This window comes from Oncorhynchus clarkii, chromosome 30, assembly GCF_045791955.1.
Source record: "Oncorhynchus clarkii lewisi isolate Uvic-CL-2024 chromosome 30, UVic_Ocla_1.0, whole genome shotgun sequence".
Classification (NCBI taxonomy): domain Eukaryota; kingdom Metazoa; phylum Chordata; class Actinopteri; order Salmoniformes; family Salmonidae; genus Oncorhynchus; species Oncorhynchus clarkii.
In genome coordinates this window covers 6601700-6623719 of record NC_092176.1, presented here as the reverse complement: position 1 = coordinate 6623719, position 22020 = coordinate 6601700, and the positions used below count along the sequence as shown (strand labels likewise).

General features: G+C 41.6%; 1 protein-coding gene across 1 annotated transcript in view; it reads right to left on the bottom strand.

Moving 5' to 3' along the window:
- Positions 1-22020, bottom strand: part of LOC139389720 (fibrinogen C domain-containing protein 1-like) — a 156269-nt gene that overhangs the window by 79652 nt on the left and 54597 nt on the right. The window contains exons 3-4 of the mRNA XM_071136627.1: positions 17868-18027; positions 17289-17425 (exon numbers count right to left, since the gene is read on the bottom strand). Coding sequence (XP_070992728.1) covers positions 17289-17425; positions 17868-18027 — 297 coding nt within the window. The remainder of the gene's footprint in view (positions 1-17288; positions 17426-17867; positions 18028-22020) is intronic.

Genomic DNA, 22020 nt, shown 5'->3' with positions numbered 1-22020 from the left:
CCAATTTATCCAATAACTCCTCGACGGTCTCTGACTCACTCCTCAGCTCCGCCGACCACCCCATGTGCCCTCCCCCCCCAAAAAATTTCGGACTGTCTTTTGGGCTTACTGTGTGGCCGCGAACCCCGGCGTCGTCGCTGTCCTTCCTTCACCGCTTGCGTCTCCCGCCATGGAAGGCGATCCTGTCCTGCCAGGATTTCTTCAAGTCCAGGATCCCTTCCCATCCAGAATCTCTTCCCAAGTCCAGGATACTTCCTCCTCCTGGGCATGCTGCTTGGTCCTTTATTAATGGGATATTCTGTCATGTTCGTTGGAATGAATATCGGACCAAGTATGTTGAGTTCCACATAATTTTAATGCAAAGTGAATCTTAACAAAGACAAAAAACAAATAAACAATAAACTAACAACGAACCGTGACTACAGAGATGCTACGTTCACTAACTCAAAACAATATTCCATAACACACAGGTGGAAAAAATGCTACTTAAGTATGATCCCCAATTAGAGACAACGATAGCTGCCTATATTAATGCCCATGATAGCTGCCTCTAATTGGGAATCATACCAAAACACCAACATAGAAAAACCAAACTAGAACCCCACATAGAAAATATAAACTAGACTAAACCCCTAGTCACGTCCTGACCTACTCTACCATAGAAAATAAAGGCTTTCTATGGTCAGGACGTGACAACTGTGCTCGATTTGCATTAGAAACAAGACCAAAAAGCCATCTGTCACAATTTTCACATCACCCTTCAATTAATTTTGCTATCTTAAAAATGCTGAATTCTATGAAAACCAATAGCTAACATAAAACAATGCTCTTTCCCCTGAGAGGTTGGGCTGTCTTTGGTATGCAGATGTCCTTTTGAAATCAAGAGAGAAAAAAAATGAAAACATTCTAACAGCATAAACTTGGGAGGAATGGTGATGTGAATGGCTTCAATAGCTCCAGAAAGTCTGTGTAAACTGTGTGGCCCCCAGGAGGGCTGCTAGGATGCTGATGCATGGCTGGAATTAGAAGTGAGCTTCAGACACTAATTGACTTCTGATCCCTTTATAGAAGATTAATCAGCCAGCCCCTGGATCAATGGCCGATGAAAATGCCAGCGGAGGCGAGATCCACCATCAATGTAAATGAGCCAAGGCCCAGTGCCCCTCTCTCTTTCACATGTGCCACACTGCCAAGCCAAGTTTCCACAGCCAGGAGAGAGACCCTATTCCCAAATGGACTGAAAAACAAATACATTGTGACAGAGGCACCATCTATGTGAAATTCAATTATGATAGTGATACAGTTGAGGTGTTATTCCTCAGAGTGTGGCAAAATGGCAAAATGACCTCTTAGCATTCTCATCTCTAGCCCAGTCATCTGTGATCCATTGGAGAAGCTCAATTAGTCAATGTTACTAAAGGTGAGGCTCTTTCAAAGCATGTGGAGCCTAATGACTGACCGCACATCTACTCCTCTCACTTCGAGTCAATGTCATTTGATCTGCTTTCAAAATTATGTGGACACCCCTTCAAATGAGTGGATTTGGCTGTTTCAGACACACCCGTTTCTGACAGGTGTATAAATTTGAGGACACAGCCATCCACTCTCCATAGGTAACATTGGCAGTAGAATGGCCGTACTGAAGAGCTCAGTGACGTGGCACTGTCATAGGATGCCACCATTCCAACAAGTCATTTAATCAAATTTCTGACCTGCTAGAACTTCCCCGGTCAACTGTACGTGCTGTTATTGTGACGTGGAAACGTCTAGGAGCAACAACGGCTCAGCTGCGAAGTGGTAAGCCACACAAGCTCACAGAACGGGATCGCAGAGTGCTGAAGCGCATGTAAAAATTGTCTGTCCTCGGTTACAACACTCACTACTGAGTAACAACCTGTCTCTGGAAGCAACATCAGTACAATAACTGTTCATTGAAAGCTTCATGAAATGGGTTTCCATGGCCAAGCAGCTGCACACAAGCCTAAGATCACAATGCGCAATGCTAAGGGTCAGCTGGAGTGGTGTAAAGCTCGCCGCCATTGGACTCCGTTCGCCGTTCTCTGGAGAGATGCATCACACTTCACCATCTGGCAGTCCAACTGACAAATCTGGGTTTGGTGGATGACAGGAAAATGGTACCTGCCACAATGCATAGTGCCAACTGTAATGTTTGGTGAAGGAGGATTAATGGTCTGGGGCTGTTTTTCATGGTTCTGGCTAGGTCCCTTAGTTCCAATGAAGGGAAATCTTAACGCTACAGCATACAATGACATTCTAGACCATTCTGTGCTTCCAACTTTGTGACAACAGTTTGGGGAAGGCCCTTTCCTATTTCAGCATGACATTGCCCCTGTGCACAAAGCGAGGTCCATACAGAAATGGTTTGTTGAAATCGCTGTGGAAGAACTGCACAGAGCCCTGATCTCAACCCAATCGAACACCTTTGGGATGAATTGGAACACCGACTGTGATCCAGGCCTAATCACCCAACCTCAGTGCCTGTCCTCAGTAATGCTCTTGTGGCTAAATGGAAGCAAGTCCCCGCAGCAATGTTCCAACATCTAGTGTAAAGCCTTCCCAGAAGAGTGGAGGCTGTTATAACAGCAAAGGGGGGACCAACTCCATATTAATGCCCATGATTTTTAATTAGATGTTCAACGAGCAGGTGTCCATATACTTTTGGTCATGCAGGGTATTTTGAAGTGAGCTGATCTGTGAAGACACTGTAATTCTCTTAATAAAACATGCCAACATTCTGGGCAGGTGCTTTGGGCTACATTCAAAATTAATGTGTTGAGGCTGTACTGAGAATAAATATGTTCACTCCTCCTATCCCCGCTCCAACCCACCACACAGCCAAAGAGATTTTAATTATTCACTCTAATCTGTGGAAATGTTCAATGAGCCACCTCTCGATGATTAATCTGCCAAAATCACCACAGCACCTTGTGTATAAGCCAGTTGATTAAAATAAAAGGCAAATTCTCATGTTTCAATAAATATTTGATGAGCTGGGCTATGACTATTCCCATTAGCGGGCCTGATGCTGGCTTTAATTTAAGGGGTATTTAGATGGTGTAAAGAAACCGGGCTCGCATAACAGGCTGGCTGACACAGTCCTGGGTTTTGGGAGAGATGGTAAATTGGGGGATGATTGATGGGTAGAGCTAGGGGGCACTTGTAATAACGTTGCAGCGAAAAGCGCTGACTCGAAAGCCCCACATGCTGGGTACACACACAAAATAAATATGTTATTGTGGCATAAAATCCAAAGGGGCGGGGGAAGCGCTCGCTCTCACCCATCCTGTGATGTGTCTGTCTGTTGTGCCTCGCAATACAGAGTGAGTCGCGAAAGAAACTTGACCTATTCCAATGAGTATTTTTTTTTGCCAGCCCCCAATACAGAGCAGTCATTTAGTCATTCACAGTGAAGCACCATGCTAGATCACAGCATTCCACAGAAAACGAGATGACACTCTTGTCTGATGGGCATCGGCATCGGAAGAAGAATGGTCTGGTGTACACATCGCATAACATGGTATTAGTCCACATAATCACTTGAATAATGCATCCTGTGTGTGTGGGAAGAGCTTAATGATTCCATCGCCGGAAGTCCCTCTCTCAATCTGTCTGGTGTGCTTGGGTGGTCTACTCTGCTGAGAATGTGTTGAGAATTCTAGACTCCCACCGCTTAGGTCTTCATTAACAGCATGTTGGGATGGCCTCGTAGTCCCATCATCCCAGCAAACAGTGAACGTTCCAACAACGTTAGGCAACGTTTCAATGGGAGCCCTATATGGTTTCCAGCTGATGACAACATCCCATGACTGTTTTTTAAAATGAAAACATAATTTAATGAACATTAGAAGAAGAATATGCCACATTTGTGTCGAGAATGTATTAACTGAATGTTAATGGGGAAAACATTATAGCCATGTCATGGGAATCTCCATGGGAACCTCAAAAGTTCTGGAAAAACGTACCATATGAATGTTCTCAAAACATCTCTACTAATGTTCTGGGTATACATACTGTAGGTAACTAGAAATGATTTGCTGGGATGGCATATGGCAACAATGGAAGAGCTGGCTACTCCTAATCACTTTTGTATTTGGGAGGAGGCGAGAGGGATAGAAGACATTAAAAGGGATCTGAGAATGATGGTAAATATTTAAATAATGATGGAATGTCTCTTTGTTGATTTTATTACATAAGGAGTTTCTGATTAATCACCTAAGGAATATGTTTCATTTAACTTTGGGGGAAGAACACTGCATTCATTTTCAACCAAGAAATTGAAAATCACATCTGATTTTTTTTTGTTCTGTCATTCTTTTAATATGCCTCTAAATGTCATCATTCTCCTTGGCACAGATCATATCTCGGCACTCAGAATGATCATCAAATGTTAGTTTCATATTACCCTAATGGACCAGTATGAGACATTAGATAGTCTGTGGCTTGTGTTTCTGTGGTGTGTGCATGGTGTGTTGGAGGGCTGTGTTCCTACTTCTCAAACAAAGCCACGCAGTGCAAAGACACTACAACCTATTCATGTCATTGGACTATTCACTGAAAGACTCTCAGAGCAGCCAAGACTGGCAGAGTAGAATAGCATGCCAATCTGCTGGCTTGGAAAATGAGAGGCCTTTCCAGTGCCAACAAACATGCCCTCTCCTTGTCAATCTGGCAGGGAATATTAGACACCACAAGGCACCGTGGAGAGAACTTGATAACGTACTGTACTCCCCCAAAGCTGTCAATCAACTGAGATGGTAAACTTAGCCGTTCTCCGTGAGCCGCTGCACCGACCCAGACGACTGCTAATACTACGACTGCTGCTACAACTACTGCTACAATGCCTAATACAAAAAAATGACTGTTATTACGACCACTAACGACCACTAACAATTTAGCTTCCTCCACTGTCCAAACCAGTGATCCTCTGCTTTGCAACACACGTGACCACCCTCCTTGACTACATACCAACTTTTTTTAGCCACCCAAAAGATACAGATCAGTGTCATTTCGAGCTAGCTGTGGAGAGAGTTTATGGCAATGTTCTAAACTCTGTTACACTACGACGGCTACTGCTACGACGACGACAGGGACACCTACTACAACTGCGATGATGTCTATGACGATGACCACTACTACAACTATTGCTACTCACAATAGTAAACATATAAACAGCTCCACAAGTACAATATTTGCAATGTTTTTCCCCTCAGAGCCATGCAGGAAAACAACCCAATGTCACTCATAACGTACACTCGTGTCATAACACCCACGAGAGGAACAGTCCTACACGAGAGTGATGGGAGAAAATAAATAGGCCTACTGGTTACTCATTACTCATCCAAAGGCCCATATAGGGATGAAGGAGGGGAACATCATGTTTTCAGAGCACCTGTTGTCTTTACACCACATTGGCAGTACAAATTGCTCTTCCCTACAGTATTCTGCTCAACTGAAATTACCCAGCTCCATCACAAGGCTCCATACAGGGCTGTTAATGAGCACAAAATACAGATGGAATACGGTGTCTCCGTAAACCGGTATCCAATGGTGCAGCCCAATTCAAGTCCAAAGGCATTTCCACTGACTTCAGTCATTTGTGCAAGATTGCTGCACCTCCTCCTTGTGTGTCATGACCCCTGCTTTTTCTCTGGCTGACCAACACCAGCTTTCAAAGCCACAGAGCTGGAGTGCATCACTCCACAACAACAAAGGCTCTTTCTTCCAACCGTATATTGTCTCAAGTAGATCACACTGCAAAGGATACTTTACAATGCTCTATACAGAATGGATCAATACAAGTAAGCATAAGGTACATCAGTTATGACCACATAGGAATGACCATGTTAGACTACACGGTGTTCCCAAACACCAGACATACAATAGAGAATAAAGAATATGTACCCATAACTTGATAGAATATTCCATGCCTAAAAGCTACAGTACATCATTTCAAGAGCTGTGTCTTTATACTGTACATGAGAAAGACAATCTTGTATTGTCTGAAGATGCAAATAGCAGATTATTCTCTGATCTGCCTGTGGCCTACCTGTGCCTCTCCAAATCCATTTAAGTGTACAATAGGACTCCTCTGGCGCAGGTGTCAATCTAGTAAAGAATCATCTTTGGCCTGCTGATAAGCATTAACTGAATGTGTTTTGGATTATGGAGCCATAATGTCAAAGCAATGCTAACAAGTCAAATGCAATGATGGCGATCTGTGAAGCACTGCTCTACTTACCTTTGCCAATAAAGCCCTTGATATCCTTCTTTTATTACTAATCAACTACTTAGTGCGCCGTAAGGGGTTCAGTTTTTTTATTTGGACACAGAGGGAGCATGGCTGAGGTGGCTGTCACAAGCCGATGGAGGTAAACTTAGATCTTTAGCCTTTGATTGGCTGTTGGATGGTAGCGTAATCAACAGGATCTCTTTCAAGTCTGACTTGTGTTGACAGAATCACAGTTGTTCAAGAGCTTTGAATCTCAACTCAAATGATGTGCCAACATACATTTGGAGTATGTACCCGGCTTAGGTGGCAAAAGCTTTAGATGAAATAGGGAATGAGTGACACTGAACGAATGACAGTGAAGAGGGCTAAAAAAAGGGCGGGACTACCTGGAATTTTCCAATAAACACACATTTTCATTTTAAAACATTTTCCATTGCATGCCCTAAAGAGCACAACCATTTTCTGTATTCCATTGTATCCAACAAAGGTACTGATATACTTACAGTGCATTCGGAAAGTATTCAGAACCTTTTTCCCAAAAAATGTATGTTACAGCCTTTTTCTAAAATTGATTAAATAAAACATTTTCTCCATAAATCTACACACAATATCCCATAATGACAAAGTGAAAACAGGGTTTTAGAAATGTTGGCATATTTATACAAATAAAAAACAGAAACACTTTATTTACATGAGTATTCAGACCCTTTGCTATGAGACTGGAACTTGAGCTCAGGTGCATCCTGTTTCCATTGGTCATCCTTGATATGTTTCTTCAAATTGATTGGAGTCAACCTGTGGTAAATTCTATTGATTGGATATGATTTGGAAATGCACACATCTGTCTATATAAAGTCCCACAGTTGACAGTGCATGTCAGAGCTAAAATCAAGCCATGAGGTGGAAGGAATTGTCCGTAAAGCTCCCTGGGGAAGGGTACCAAAAAATGTTTGCAGAATTGAAGTTCCCCAAGAACACAGTGGTCTTCATCATTCTTAAATGGAAGAAGTTTGGAACCCCCAAGACTATTCCTAGAGCTGGCCGTCCGGCCAAACTGAGCAATTGGGGGAGAAGGGCCTTGGTCATGGAGGTGACCAAGAACCCGATGGTCACTCTGACAGAGCTCAAAAGCTCCTCTGTGGAGATGGCAATACCTTCCAGAAGGACAACCATCTCTGCAGCACTCCACCAATCAGACCTTTATGGCAGAGTGGCCAGATGGAAGAGACTTCTCTGTAGAAAGCACATGACAGCACGCTTGCAGATTGCTAAAAGGCACCTAAAGGACTCAGACCATGAGATCTGATGAAACCAAGATTGAACGCTTTGGCCTGAATGCTAAGCGTCAGGTCTGGAGGAAACCTGGCACCATCCATACGGTGAAGCATGGTGGTGCCAGCATCATGCTGTGGGGATGTATTTCAGAGGCAGTGACTGGGAGACTAGTCAGGATCGAGGGAAAGATGAATGGAGCAAAGTACATAGAGATTCTTTATGAAAACCTGCTCCAGAGTGCTCAGGACCTCAGGCTGGGGCAAGGTTCACCTTCCAACAGGACAACGACCCTAAGCACACAGCCAAGACAATGCAGGAGTTGCTTCGTGACAAGTCTCTGAATGTCCTTGAGTGGCTCAGCCAGAGCCCGGCTTGAACCCAATCGACCATCTCTGGAGAGACCTGAAAATAGCTGTGCAGAAATGTTCCCTATCCAACCTGACAGAGCTTGAGAGGATCTGCAGAGAAGAATGGGAGAAATTCCCCAAATGTAGGTGTGCCAAGCTTATAGCATCATACCCAAGAAGACTTGAGGCTGTAATCACTACCAACGGCGCTTCAACAAAGTACTGTCTATCACAGGCTTTACCTAGCAAAGACGTATAGATGATCTGGAGCCAGTGGGTTTGGCGACGAATATGAAGCGAGGGCCAGCCAACGAGAGCATACAGGTCACAGTGGTGGGTGAAAAATGGGGCTTTGGTGACAAAATGATGGCACTGTGATAGACTACATCCAATTTGCTGAGTAGAGTGTTGGAGGCTATTTTGTAAATGACATCGCCGAAGTCAAGGATCGGTAGGATAGTCAGTTTTACGAGTGTATGTTTAGCAGCATGAGTGAAGGAGGCTTTGTTGCGAAAGATGTGCTGGAGATGGCTGTTTAACAGTCAGTGGAGTAGTATAGAATATAAGTGGTGTGGTGGCTGTGCTTCCGCAAAGTGGGTGGGGTTATATCCTGCCGGGTTGGCCCTGTCTAGGGGTATCGTCGGACAGGGCCACAGTGGCCCCTGACCCACCCCCGTCTCAGCCTCCAGTAAATATGCTGCAATAGTCTATGTGCCGGGGGGATAGGGTCAGTCTGTTATATCTGGTGTATTTCTCCTGTCTTATCTGGTGTCCTGTGTGAATTGTGTTCCCTCTAGTACTCTCTCTCTCCCTCTACTCCCGGAGGACCTGAGCCCTAGAATCATGCCTTAGGAATACCAGGCCTGATGATTCCTGGCTGTCCCCAGTCCACCTGGTCGTGTTGCTGCTCAAGTTTCAACTGTTCTGACCACGGCTATGGAACCCTGACCTGTTCACCGGAAGTGCTACCCTGTCCTGGACCTGCTGTTTTCGACTCTCTCTCTCTACCTCGCCTACTGTCTCGACCTCTGAATGCTCGGTTATGAAAATCCAACTGACACCCTCTACAACCACTGTGATTATTATTTGACCCTGCTGGTCATCTATGAACATTTGAACATCTTGAAGAACAATCTGGCCTTAATGTCCATGTACTCTTATAATCTCCACCCGGCACAGCCAGAAGAGGACTGGCCACCCCTCGGAGCCTGGTTCCTCTCTAGGTTTCTTCCTAAGTTCCTGCCTTTCTAGGGAGTTTTTCCTAGCCACCATGCTTCTACATCAGCATTGCTTGATGTTTGGGGTTTTAGGCTGGGTTTCTGTATAGCACTTTGTGACATCTGCAGATGTAAAAAGGGCTTCATAAATACATTTGATTTGATTTGATAGCAAAGGGTCTAAATACTTATTTTTAATAAATTAGCAGAAATGTATAAAAACCTGTTTTTGCTTTTTCATATGGGGTATTGTGTGTAAATTGTTGAGGAACACAATGAATGTAATACATTTTAGAATAAAGCTGTAACTAAACAAAATTTGGAAAAAGTCAAGGGGTCTGAATACTTTCCGAATACACTGTATATACACTGATCCAACAATACTCTCCAACGCAGAGCCCCTCTAATGTCTGCAAAGGCAATCTCGCCTCATCTGGAATAATGTAGAACATGCTACTAGAGATAATACACTTTGAAGTGAACTAGCAGTCTGTGCACCAGCGTGGAGAATTCACTCTCATCTAGATCACATTCGAATTGACTTTCTTAGAGATACTATGGGTGCAGACCCACTGCCCCTCCACTTCCCCCATAGGCCCCCTACTCTTATCCTCATCTCAGTAACACAAGTTCAATTGACTGCTGAGATCATATTTAACCAATTCAGACAGGAACTGTGGAAATGAACTGCTCAAATATTGTGGATGAAAATTACATTGGATTTCCAATTCCAGGCGTCCCGAATGATCAAACTCATTAAGAATTCATATAATCTACAGTGAGCTCCAAAAGTACTGAGACGGTGACAATGTTATTGTTGTTTTGGCACTGTACTCAAGGACCTTTTAAAGGATACATTGACTATGGGGTTAAAATGCAAACCAACAGGTTACATTTAAGGGAATTTTCATCCAACGGTGAACCATTTAGAAGCTACAGCACTTTTTGTACATAGTCCCCTCATTTTAGGGGACCAAAAGTATTGGGACAAATTCACTTACATGTGTATTAAAGTAGTAAACATGTTAGTATTTGGTCCCATATTCCTAACACGCAATGATTACATCAAGCTTGTGACTCTACAAACTTGTTGCATGCATTTGTTGTTTGATTTGGTTGTGTTTTAGATTATTTTATGCCCAATAGAAATGGATGGTAAATAATGTATTGTGTCATTTTGGAGTAAATAAGAATTTATTGCAAATGAGAATAGAATATGTTTCTAAACCCTTCTACATTAATGTGGATGCTACCATGATTAGGGATAGTCCTTAATGCATTGTGAATAATGATGAGTGAGTTAAGTTATAGATGCATATTATCATATCTCCAAGACATGCTCACCTCACCACCGCCTCTAACTTTCTCACTCATCATTATTCACAATTCATTCAGGATAAGCCATAATTATAGTAGCACGATTTTGTTTGGATCAAAAAAGTTGATATCTCCTCTGTGCACAGTATTTGCTGTGCCAGGGCGATATCACAAGTCGCCAGTGAAACATTGTTTCCGAGGTCGGACAGGCAGACAAATCAGCTTTATACAAACCATCACTGTTGGAAATAAAATGCTAGGCTAGAAGCAAAGGGAAGTAATGTGTTAATAAATGCCTTATTTGCAAAAAATTGGTTGCGTGGCAGAGATAGAATATTTGTCGCATGTGTGTTTGTCTTTAATCCCAGCTATTTTGAATAAAAGTGTGAATCCTAGCCCAGGGCTAAAGTTTAGCCCAAGGTTAACATATGCTTGTGTGAACACAGGACAAGCTAGCCTAGTGGCCAGTCTTAGCCTGGGGCTAATTGATAGCCAGGGTCTAATAACAATGCAGCGTGAAAAGGGCTATTGCATAATTTAAAATCCATAGTGCTGGATAAATGTTGCACATTTAAAGCAAATTCACTGAAATACATTTTTAAAATCCAGAGAGTAGAGAAGATTTTGAATTGTATTACTGATTTTATGCAATTTACACATTTTGCCATGGGCATAGGGAAATATTTACAGTTTTTAATATGATACATGTATCTGAGTGAGAGTGACTAACAAAATCAATGGGGGCCCCCCGGTCGGTAATTCAAAGTTTAAAAAAATATATATACAAGGACAATTCAGGAACTGAAGAATTCAAGGACACTTGAAAAAGTGTTATGTGCATCAAAAATACATCTAACCTCGAAAAATAAAACAAAACTGCACTACTGAATTTTTTTAAAAGTCGCTGTACTGTATACCAAAGATAAATATTTCAGCAAACCTTGAGCCATAATGAATAATGAATAAACCATTCATTTGAACTCTCTTCCTTTTAGCAAATAAAAGAAAAATAAAAAATATCTAGTTTTGCTAGGAACAGGGACATTTGAACCCTATATGGATTAAATGTGCTTTTTATTAATATCTTTCCCCACTGAGAACTGCATTACAATTCCAACCCATCTGTAATCATGGTAAATCATGACTCTGCAGGATCAATGGTTAAGCCACTTCCTTTAAGTATGCTGGGTTCAGTTGTTTTAAAACAACTTTAATCTCAAGGTCGCATCTTATTTCAGAATCTAAAAGAGCCACTCTAAGAATCGTTAGAGTTTCTCCAGACCTTTAGTGGTCATGTAAAATTCAATCCGCCTCAATGGAAAAGGAGAAAATATGCCACGGAGTTGCCCCTCTGGTATTAATGTTACTTTCATCTTTTCATCACCTTTTAAAGTCTGCCATCAGAAATAAGACCACGTTCTCGCCAACGTCGTGTCCCAAGCTATGAGAGGCAGAAAAATACAGCAATTATTGAAAAAATGGAAAATGTGGAGAGGACTGCAGAACTGCAGGGGCTCAGCTTGGAAAGAAGCTATAATAGAAAAGAACGTGTCAAACATTATAGGGTCAAATTGAAACTGGATTGCTATATTTTATTCCCATGCTCTGTCGTTCCAGAGACAGTGAGGACCTGTAATGCTGGTGCAATCCCCCCAGTTGATTACAGACAGAAAATGATTCCTGGATGACTGGTTCCCAGTCAGACCATCTCCCTGAGAGGCTGGTTTAATTTACTTTCTCTTTAAAAGGAAAAAAATAATCTAACATATCAAAAGCATTTTTGTATCAAAAGCACTGGCACTACTACAACTCTGCTGTTTACAACTGCAACTGGGCCTTGGCCTATATCAAATTGAATAAAAGCAGATGGCATACTATCATTATTGTCTACCACTACAGTGCTACAACCACCACTACGGATGATGGTTATAATTTGATAATAATAAAGCATGTTCTGTGTAAGATATTTCAGGATGCTGGGCCTCCGAGGTCTTGACCTTTGATCTCTCTCCTCCAGTGCATGAAGAGTCCTGATTGAGACACTCCCTCATAGGCACATCAGCTCACTAGAGTGTCATAACCCACCAGTCTATTGAGCGCTGGGCGCCAGTGGGGAGAGGCAACCCTGTCACATTGAAGCTGACCCAAGAGTGAAATGGGCGAAGAGTGAATGTCAAGGTTGTCAAAACACACTAATTACGTTCCCAATGTAAATAGGGTAGATCTGGGTTTGTTAACCTCTCTACTTCCACTAGGGTTCGAGCAACCTTCAAAGACAAGCTGCTACAGTCATCACAGTGGGAGTGGAAAAACGTGAGGAGTCCAGATTAACACCCTAGAGTCGATTGACGCACCGGCTTGTCAATGTAAGTAACCAAATAAAAAAATCCACATCAAAATCCGTCAGTTTAAACTAGATATATCTATTTTGTTTGCATTGGATGCGTCTCAATCCGCTGACGTCGCACTTCTGCATCTGCGGTGAAAGGTGGCAGAACTAGAGCGGTGTTTGTCAGACCATGAAACATCCGGGAAATAGACAATGCTTAGACATTTAGGAATTAAAACACCGTCCCAATCAGGTTAGGTGCCCAATATTTCACAGCATCTCATCTAAAAGAAGGCCTGGTTATGGGGCTACAATCAGTCGGTCAGTTTATTGGCCTCTCCTTCACCCCCACAGCTGATGGAAAGCCAACATGACTGACTGGTCCGTTGTGACAGAGCTCTTTAAAAGAAAAGGACGAGAAAAAAAACTATCTACGTGTCAAAGTGTATTTATTTTTTGATCTGAGTGACATCTGTCAACTCACTCTGGCTAGTCTCGTGCACTTTGTCAATGCAAGGGATGCCTCAGGGAAAATACCTTCATCCATGCATTCCATTAGGGTCATATGTGTCACGGATCCCTCTGGAACTTTCATTGCGCACACCTGGCCCCTAATCCCACTGATTGTATTTGTATATATGTGCCCTTTGTTCACCATGGTGCTGTCGATTATTGTTTCAATGTCCGTTGGTGCGTATGATTACCTGTGCTGTGTGTTTTTGGCTTCCGTGCCCTTGTGGATTGCACAGATGATTACGGGTCTTGTCCCCTGTATTAATCATTGTGCATGAGTGTATTTATTCGAGGTACTCCTCGCTCTTTTGTTTTGGGTTTCTACACTGTGTTTTGTTACGTGTTTGTTTGGTCTTCGTCCGCATGCCTTTACACGGCACACCGTAATTTGGGCTTAATAAAAAACCTAATTAAGCATTCCTGCGCCTGTCTCCCGAATCATTTATACCAGAGTGAAAACATGATATTATCTGGCTTTCACACGTAGTTAGCTCTCACAGTCTCACGTCAGAATTAGCTGTTCATCCATGTATCCCAAACGTCAAATTTAGAAGTGGTTTTAAGGTTAAGTTTAAGCCAGGATTAGGTTTAGGCATTAACTCTCAAATCGTAAGGTTAGGCATTAACTCCGAATGGTTAAGGTAAGGGTTAAGGTTTGGGATAGGCTTAAAACAAAAAAAATGTTTTCTTGATGGATTTGAACCTGCAAACTTTGAGTGTCACAGGCTGATGCATATGCCCATCTGCCATCCCCATCCACAGTTCCTGAGCAAAACAGAAACCTACTTGAAGGCGACAGCGCTAAGAGTTGTCCCTAGTGGCCGTCCCTAATTCCGCGTTCCACGTGGTCAGACATGGATGGACGTCGAATACTGACTTGTATCACGGGTGACCTGGCTGTTCACACGAGGCTATCAGGCCAATACAATGGTCAACCAAATGGAAGAAAAAAGTATACAGAGGGAAAGAGAGAGAAAGCAGAGAGAGAGAGAGAGAAAGAGAGTGAGACGCGACATGTCTGAGTGGGAAGCAGCAGCCTTCCTGTATGTCAGGAAAGCAGAGCTCACAGATCTTCAGCTGTGCAGAGAGAGACGAGGAGTCTGCATCCTCACCTGAAAACTGCTGGAGGCCAGCAATGATGAATAAGGTCGCTGTGACTATTAATTCCTTTTAAAAGCTCCATTCTTCGCCTTCCATCGTCCACTGCTGAGATGTGGTCAAGTAAAAAAATGTCTCTGAATTACCAGAAACTAAAACTCTCATCTGTGGGAAGCAGGTTGGTCTGTAATCACTGGGTACTATTTGTCTCTCTTAAGATTTTGGAAATCATTGGATCATTAGACTTTGGTCTGGGAATGTGTCTCCAAGTACTCCTCTGTTAAACCAAGCTGACACCAAAGGGAGATGACTCTAGAGCCCTGAAAACCTCAACAAGTCACAGAGGAAACACTGCACTGTCACTATCTCAGCTATTGCCAACCGCATTGTGGAAGTTATGAATATCACACTCTTTTCAGTTTAAAAGGCCATTTCACCACAGCTTCTCTCAGCACAAGCCATCTGGGGGTTTCTGTAGACATTGAGTGTGACTGCAGCCGAGGAAATAAATGGAACTTATTCAAACTCCACAAACGGGATAGGGCTTCCATTTTAAAGGCAAATGATGTCCTGCTGGTGAGCATCGACAAATAATTATAATATGACGGACTAAAGATGGTGGTGCAGAATGCCTCATGAGAAATTGCAATATTCAATATCTCTAAAACTGGCGAAATAGTTATCCTGATCTATTTACTGTTGGGCAATAACAATCAAGCTGGATAATAACCGCAAAAAACATATAAGACTAGAGAAGTTTATTTATACATTAATGTCAATTTCTTGTGTTTCTTGGCCCAAGCAAGTCTCTTCTTATTATTGGTGACCTTTGGTAGTGGTTTCTTTGCAGCAATTCGACCATGAAGGCCTGATTCACGCTGTCTTCTCTGAAAAGTTGATGTTGAGATGTGTCTGTTACTTGCACTCTGTGAAATATTTATTTGGGCTGCAATTTCTGAAATTGGTAAATCTAATGAACTTATCCTCTGCAGCCTCTACAGCAGTGGTAACTCTGGGTCTTCCTTTCTTGTGAAGGTCCCTATGAGAACCAGTTTCATTATAGCGCTTGATTGATTTTCGAACTTTCAAAGTTCTTGAAATGTTCTGTATTGACTGACCTTCATGTCTTAAAGTAATAATGAACTTGTTTCTCTTTGCTTATTTCAGCTGTTCTTGCCATAATAATGGATTTTTGGTATTTTACCAAATAGGGCTATCTTCTGTATACCACCCCTACCTTGTCACAACACAACTGATTGGCTCAAATGCATTAAGATGGAAAGAAATTCCACAAATTACCTTTAAACAAGGCACACCTGTAATGCATTCCAGGTGACTATCTCATGAAGCTGGTTGAGAGAATGCCAAGAGTATGCAAAGCTGTCATCAAGGCAAAGGGTGGCTACTTTGAAGAATCTCAAATATAAAATATATTTTGATTACTACATGATTCCATGTGTTATGTCATCGTTTTGATGTCTTCACAATTATCTACAATGTAGAAAATAGTAAAATGAATAAAAACCTTTGAATGAATAGGTGTGTCCAAAGTTTTGACTGGTACTATATATATATATATATATATATATATATATATATATATATATATATATATATATATATATATATATATATATATATATATATATATATATATATATACATACATATATATATACTACTGTTCAAAAGTTTGTGTTTGCTTAGAAATGTCCTTGTTTCTGAAAGAAAAACACATTTTTTTGACCATTAAAATAACATCAAATTGACCCGAAATACAGTGCAGACATTGTTAGTGTTGTAAATGTCTATTGTAGCTGGAAATGGTTGATTTTTTATAGAATATCTACATTGGCGTTCAGAGGCCCATTATCAGCAACCATCACTCCTGTGTTCCAATGGCACATTGTGTTAGCTAATAAACACATAGTGTTTATCATTTTAAAAGGCTAATTGATCATTAGAAAACACTATTTCTGATCAATTTGACGTTACTTTAATCAACTTTTTTTTTTTTCTTTCAAAAACAAGGATATTTCTAAGTGACCCTAAACTAAAAATATGGGGGATTGGAAATTATGCAGACAATTACGTTGATGGAAGCCACAATCTATCTGCAATATTAAAGCTGATCTACCCCCTAAAACATAAATAAATAAATCCTCATGCGGGACTTTTTTTTACCTGATGTCATGCTGTCATATCTAAAGTATAATGGCCTGTGCTTGAGGTTGGTCTAGTGATCAACACTGCCGTCTCCAGACAAAACATGGCCAGCCGAGGTTCCAATCTTCATTGTGCCAGTTGCTTTACTGCCCTCCCACTCGACCTATCCCACTATCAGCTCAATTCTTTCTAAATAAAGCAAGACTAACAATGCTCTGTCTACACAACAGTCTAAAAGAACATGAAATGCAAGAGAGGAAGGAACGCTAAGAAGCCGCAGGGTATTATTACCTTCAAGGCACTTGAAAAGTTAATGGGCTTTGTATTTGAAACACATTGTGATTCTTATGAAAAAAAAGAGAAAGAGGTACTTTTAAGTGATCCTTCATGCACAGAATAATTGGCTTTTTAAGCAATGAAGTATTGGAGGACACTTTAGGAATAGTGATGAGAAAAGTAACACAAATTAATTTCTCCAAACATACCCTGAAAGTTGGACCTAGTTAGAACCTTTCTGATAGTGTGCTATTAAAGCGCCTATGTGTTTGAAGAATGAGTGAGTGAGTAAAAGGCCATGCTTTTAACTGCTCTGTGATTAAAAAAAGAAAAAGAAACAAACATTGGTTTGATGCATGCATCTGTCTGTCTGTCCATATGTTGTGTGGATGTACTGTATATAGTACATTGTTGTCAAGTACTGGTATCATACCTAAACATGATTGTTTCTTCTACACAGTAGGGCATGACACAGGTTGACACACAAAATAGACACTCACCGTCCATCCTCCTCCATCCGTTGTCATGTCACAGAAGACCTGGAAGCCAGCAGGATAGTGTGTGGGAAAGACAGAGTAGATCCCATCCTCTCGCTGGCCACTGGTGAAGATATCACTGCAATCCCGAGGTCTAGAGCCTAGCGTGATCAGAAACCTGATTAACTTTTAAATTCTAGAATTTCTCATAGAAATTATTCAATTAAACCAGCGAGCTCCATCAATTTCTTCTCTTAATAATCTGTCCTATCTCTGAATCAACCTAGACAGCTTCACTACACCCTGTCAAAATCCTGTCTGTACCTTATAGAAACGCCATGTTTGTACAAAAATGATTTGGGATGTCAGAGTACGCAAACAGTTACCACAGTTTAAACCTATTTCAATATGAAGCTATGCTTTCTTTCTCCCTCTAGTGCAATTGTGAACAATAGCCATGTCAGACATAAAATACATCTAACATATGGTTCACTGCAGCTCAAGGGATCAACAATTGTCCGACAGCTGACATGGGGTAGTTAAGAGTTGTCCATGCACTCATTTACTATTTCTCCTTTCACCAGCCACTATCCATAGGCCTACCATTGGAGCAGCCTTTGGGCCGAGTACTACGGACAGGTGCTCTCTGGAGGTCTGCCTTCAGCTTGCTCTTCAGGTTCCCCGTCTCCTTCTGCATGGAGTTGAGTTTATCACTCACAGAGTTCACCACCTTCACCATGTTGATCTGGCTCTCGGACAGCAGCTGGAAACAAAACGCACAAATAGCCCATTGAAGGCCACTCTGTAGTTGGAAAAACAACTAAACAGCAGCCTTGCCACCTGCTATGAAGCTGCCGGATGGGGCTGGAGAAATGACTGACAGAGCTAGGATGAAATGTCCTAACAGTAACTGTTTTGAACAATATATTTGGATGTAATGCATAGTTAGGAGTACTTGTACAGTATGTACCTGACACATGAAAGTAGTTTTTCTAAAGGATTTCCTCTGACTATAATAATCTCCAGTTGAAGAGGGCATGCAGACACCTCCCATTCTCTCATATCTTAGACATCAGGGATCATGCGATACCATGGCAAGCTCTCTTTACTCTAAACACACGAGGCCATGTGATTACGTTTCCCTCGGTAGACATGGCATTAACAGTAAACCCTACACCAGTGGTTCCCAAACTTTTTATAGTCCCGTACCTCTTCCAACATTCAACCTCCAGCTGCGTACCACCTCTATCACCAGGGTCAGCGCACTCTCAAATATTGTATTTTTGACATAATTGTAAGCCTGCCACACACACACACACACACTATACTATACATTTATTAAACATAAGAATGAGTGTGAGTTTTTGTCAGAACCCGGCTCGTGTGACAAAGAGCTCTTATAGAACCAGGTCACAAATAATAATATAATAATAATCAATCATTTTGCTCTTTATTCAACCATCTTACATATAAAACCTTATTTGTTCATTGGAAATTGTGAATAACTCACCACAGGTTAATGAGGATGCACATAACTCTGCGATGTTGGGTTGTATTGGAGAGAGTCTCAGTCTTAAATCATTTCCCACACACAGTCTGTGCCTCTCAGATAGGTACATGGTTGAAAGGGCATCAGTGTCTTAACGGTACGATTTGCCATGGCAGGATATTCTGAGCGCAGCCCAATCCAGAAATCTGGCAGTAGCTGATTAAATAAAAATTTTAAAGGACCGCTTGTTGCAATTTTGATGAGGCTCTCTTGTTCAGATATCGGTAAATGGACTGGAGGCAGGGCATGAAAGGGATAACGAATCCAGTTGTTTGTGTCATCCGTTTCAGGAAAGACCTGCGTAATTGCGCACCCAACTCGCTCAGGTGATTTGCTATATCACATTTGACATTGAGTTCATTTGAGTTGAGCTTGAGTTCATTTGCACGCAAAAATCATACAATGATGTTGTTAATGCAGACAGAGAAGAGCTCCAACTTCTTAATCATAGCCTCAATTTTGTCCTGCACACTGAATATAGTTGCAGAGAGCCCTGTAATCCTAGATTCAGATCATTCAGGCGAGAAAAAACATCACCCAGATAGGCCAGTCGTGTGAGAAACTCATCATCATGCAAGCGGTCAGACAAGTGAAAACTATGGTTAGTAAAGAAAACTTTAAGCTCGTCTCTCAATTCAAATAAACGTATCAATACTTTGCCCCTTGATAACCAGCACACTTCTGTCTGTTGTAAAAGCATTACTGTACATGGTCGCTGCCCTTGCTTTAACAAAATTAACAATTTTCACTGTAGTGTCCAAAACGTCTTTCAAGCTGTCAGGCATTCCCTTGGCAGGAAGAGCCTCTCGGGGGATGCTGCAGTGTACCCAAGTAGCATCGGGAGAAACTGCTTGCACGCGCGTTACCACTCCACTATGTCTCCCTGTCATGACTTTTGTGTCATCAGTACAGATACCAACACATCTTGACCACCAAAGTCCATTTGATGTCACAAAGCTGTCCAGTATATATTTTTTTAATCCTCTCCTGTTGTCCTGTTCCAGTAGTTGCAGAAGAAGATGTCTTCCTTAATTGACCCCTTATAAACGTAACGGACATATACAAGGAGCTGTGCCAGGCCCGCCACGTCTGTTGACTCATCCAGCTGTCACGCATAGAATTCACTGGCTTGTATGCGAAACAGTAATTGTTTCAGAACATCTCCTGCCATGTCACTGATGCATCGTGAAATGGTGTTGTTTGATAAATGCATTGTCTGTATAGTTTTTTTCCCTTTTCCCCCAGCATTTTCCCAGCCATATCAGAGGTAGCAGGAAGAATTAAGTCCTCCACAATAGTATGGGACTTGCCTGTCCTAGCCACTTGGTAGCTCACCACGTAAGATGCTTTCTAGCCCCTTCTTATTAATGGTATCTCTTGCTTTTATACGGCTTACAACTCAAAAGTCGTCGAAATTCTCGCTCCAAAAACTGAAGCGGCTTATTTTCCAAATTGGCATGCTTTGTTTCTAAATGTCTGCGCAAGAGTGAAGGTTTCATCGAGTTGTGAGATATTACTTTTGCACATATAACTTACTGTGGCTGAGGAAAGGCACTACTCCCAATATAAGTGAACCCCAAATCAATGTAGTTGATCATCATATTTGCTCCTCTTCGATGGTCCAACGTCCCTGTCTGTTGTTTGGTGCTTTCCCGGTTAAGGGGGCAGTAGCTCTTCGGCTGCGTCAGATTCACAACTGTCAGTGTCCATGCTAGCTGGGCTAACAACAAATGTAGAATAACGGATGCTAGCATGCTGGATGTGCTCGTGGAAGCAGAACAACTTGTGTCATCGACAGGTGTAGTACTTCTGGTAGTAGCAGTACTACCAGTAGAGCTGGTATGTGTCTCTATGGATGTAGGCCTTACTTTTTCTTAACCATTAATCAATTTTCTAGCAAACAGAATGATTAGCAGCTACGTTTGGCTACATATGGACCATTAGTGGAATTCCTGTGAAAGAGTAACGGTTAATGTGATTGGAAGTTAATTATTTGACTAGGCTACCTGTATTTGACAATGTGTTTTTATCCCGCTGAACACTATATGGTTAAATTTTTTGGCAGTGAATCGAGGCTACTAAGGCGAGAAAAAAACTCACCCAAATGTTGGAAAATCTAAATGGACTTCAATTTTTTTTTAATGTGAATCACATTTTTATTTTGCGTACCCCCGGCGGCATTGCACGTACCTGCACTGCACAATTGTGTAAAAAAAAAATGCAATTAGGCTCTCCCTGAGTGTGGGTGTTCATTAATCAGAATGTAGGGTGTACAATCAAAAACGCATCTTTTGACCAATGGTTAAAATAATATGCTAATTCTGTAGATAATCCTCTAAGAAAATTATTTGTTCAAACCTCATGTCTCTATCATAATCCATTCAAATGTTATGAGATTTTATCTATGTAGGATGGTCATAATTAGGGTGACTAAATCAATAGAGGCCAGAGAAAAAAAATGGTCACAAATCTGGAAAATTGCATCATGTCAGCTACTGTAGGCTGGATTCTAGCTAACATTAGCAAACTTTGAGAAAATTTGATTTGAGAAAAATGAATTGAAATCCAAAAGGATCAGAGTTAGGCTGTACCGTTAGTTTATTTCAACCATGTGCGTGTTGAGTTCACGAGGCCAACTAACATTAGTGATGCAGCAGGTGCATGGTGTTAATTGGGGTGTGCCCTAGTGTGATCAATTTGAGATTTGTTTGGTGCAGCATGTAACTAGCCGGGAATTGAAGGTAACAACATGGCTAATATCTACTAATTTGTTCTTCAAAACGCATAAAACTAAGAATGTTTGTCTGGCCAAATATGGTTAGATAACTAACGCGCTATATAGCTAGCTACAACACCGACCTCAACATCTTGTAATTTAGTGTTCACGTTAGCTAGCTAGCACACGTGGCGGGGTTGTCCTCGGTCATTTAGATTGACATGTCTATAGTGTGTGCTTGTTGTTCAATCCAATATGGCTTGAAATGTATTGGCCAGTTTCTTTCCTATAGATTTGAGTGGTGGTGGTAACTGTTTGTAGCTAGTTAGATAGCTAGCTAGTTTGGTTGACTTCACTGGAATAGCAGGCACCTGGCACTGGCACGCAGACTGACCTGTTACATCATTAAAGTGGCATTTGGAACAAATGGTTGATCCACACCAGGGAAGACAAAGGGGAAAGGGTATAAGGGGGCATTTTTTGTGATTTGT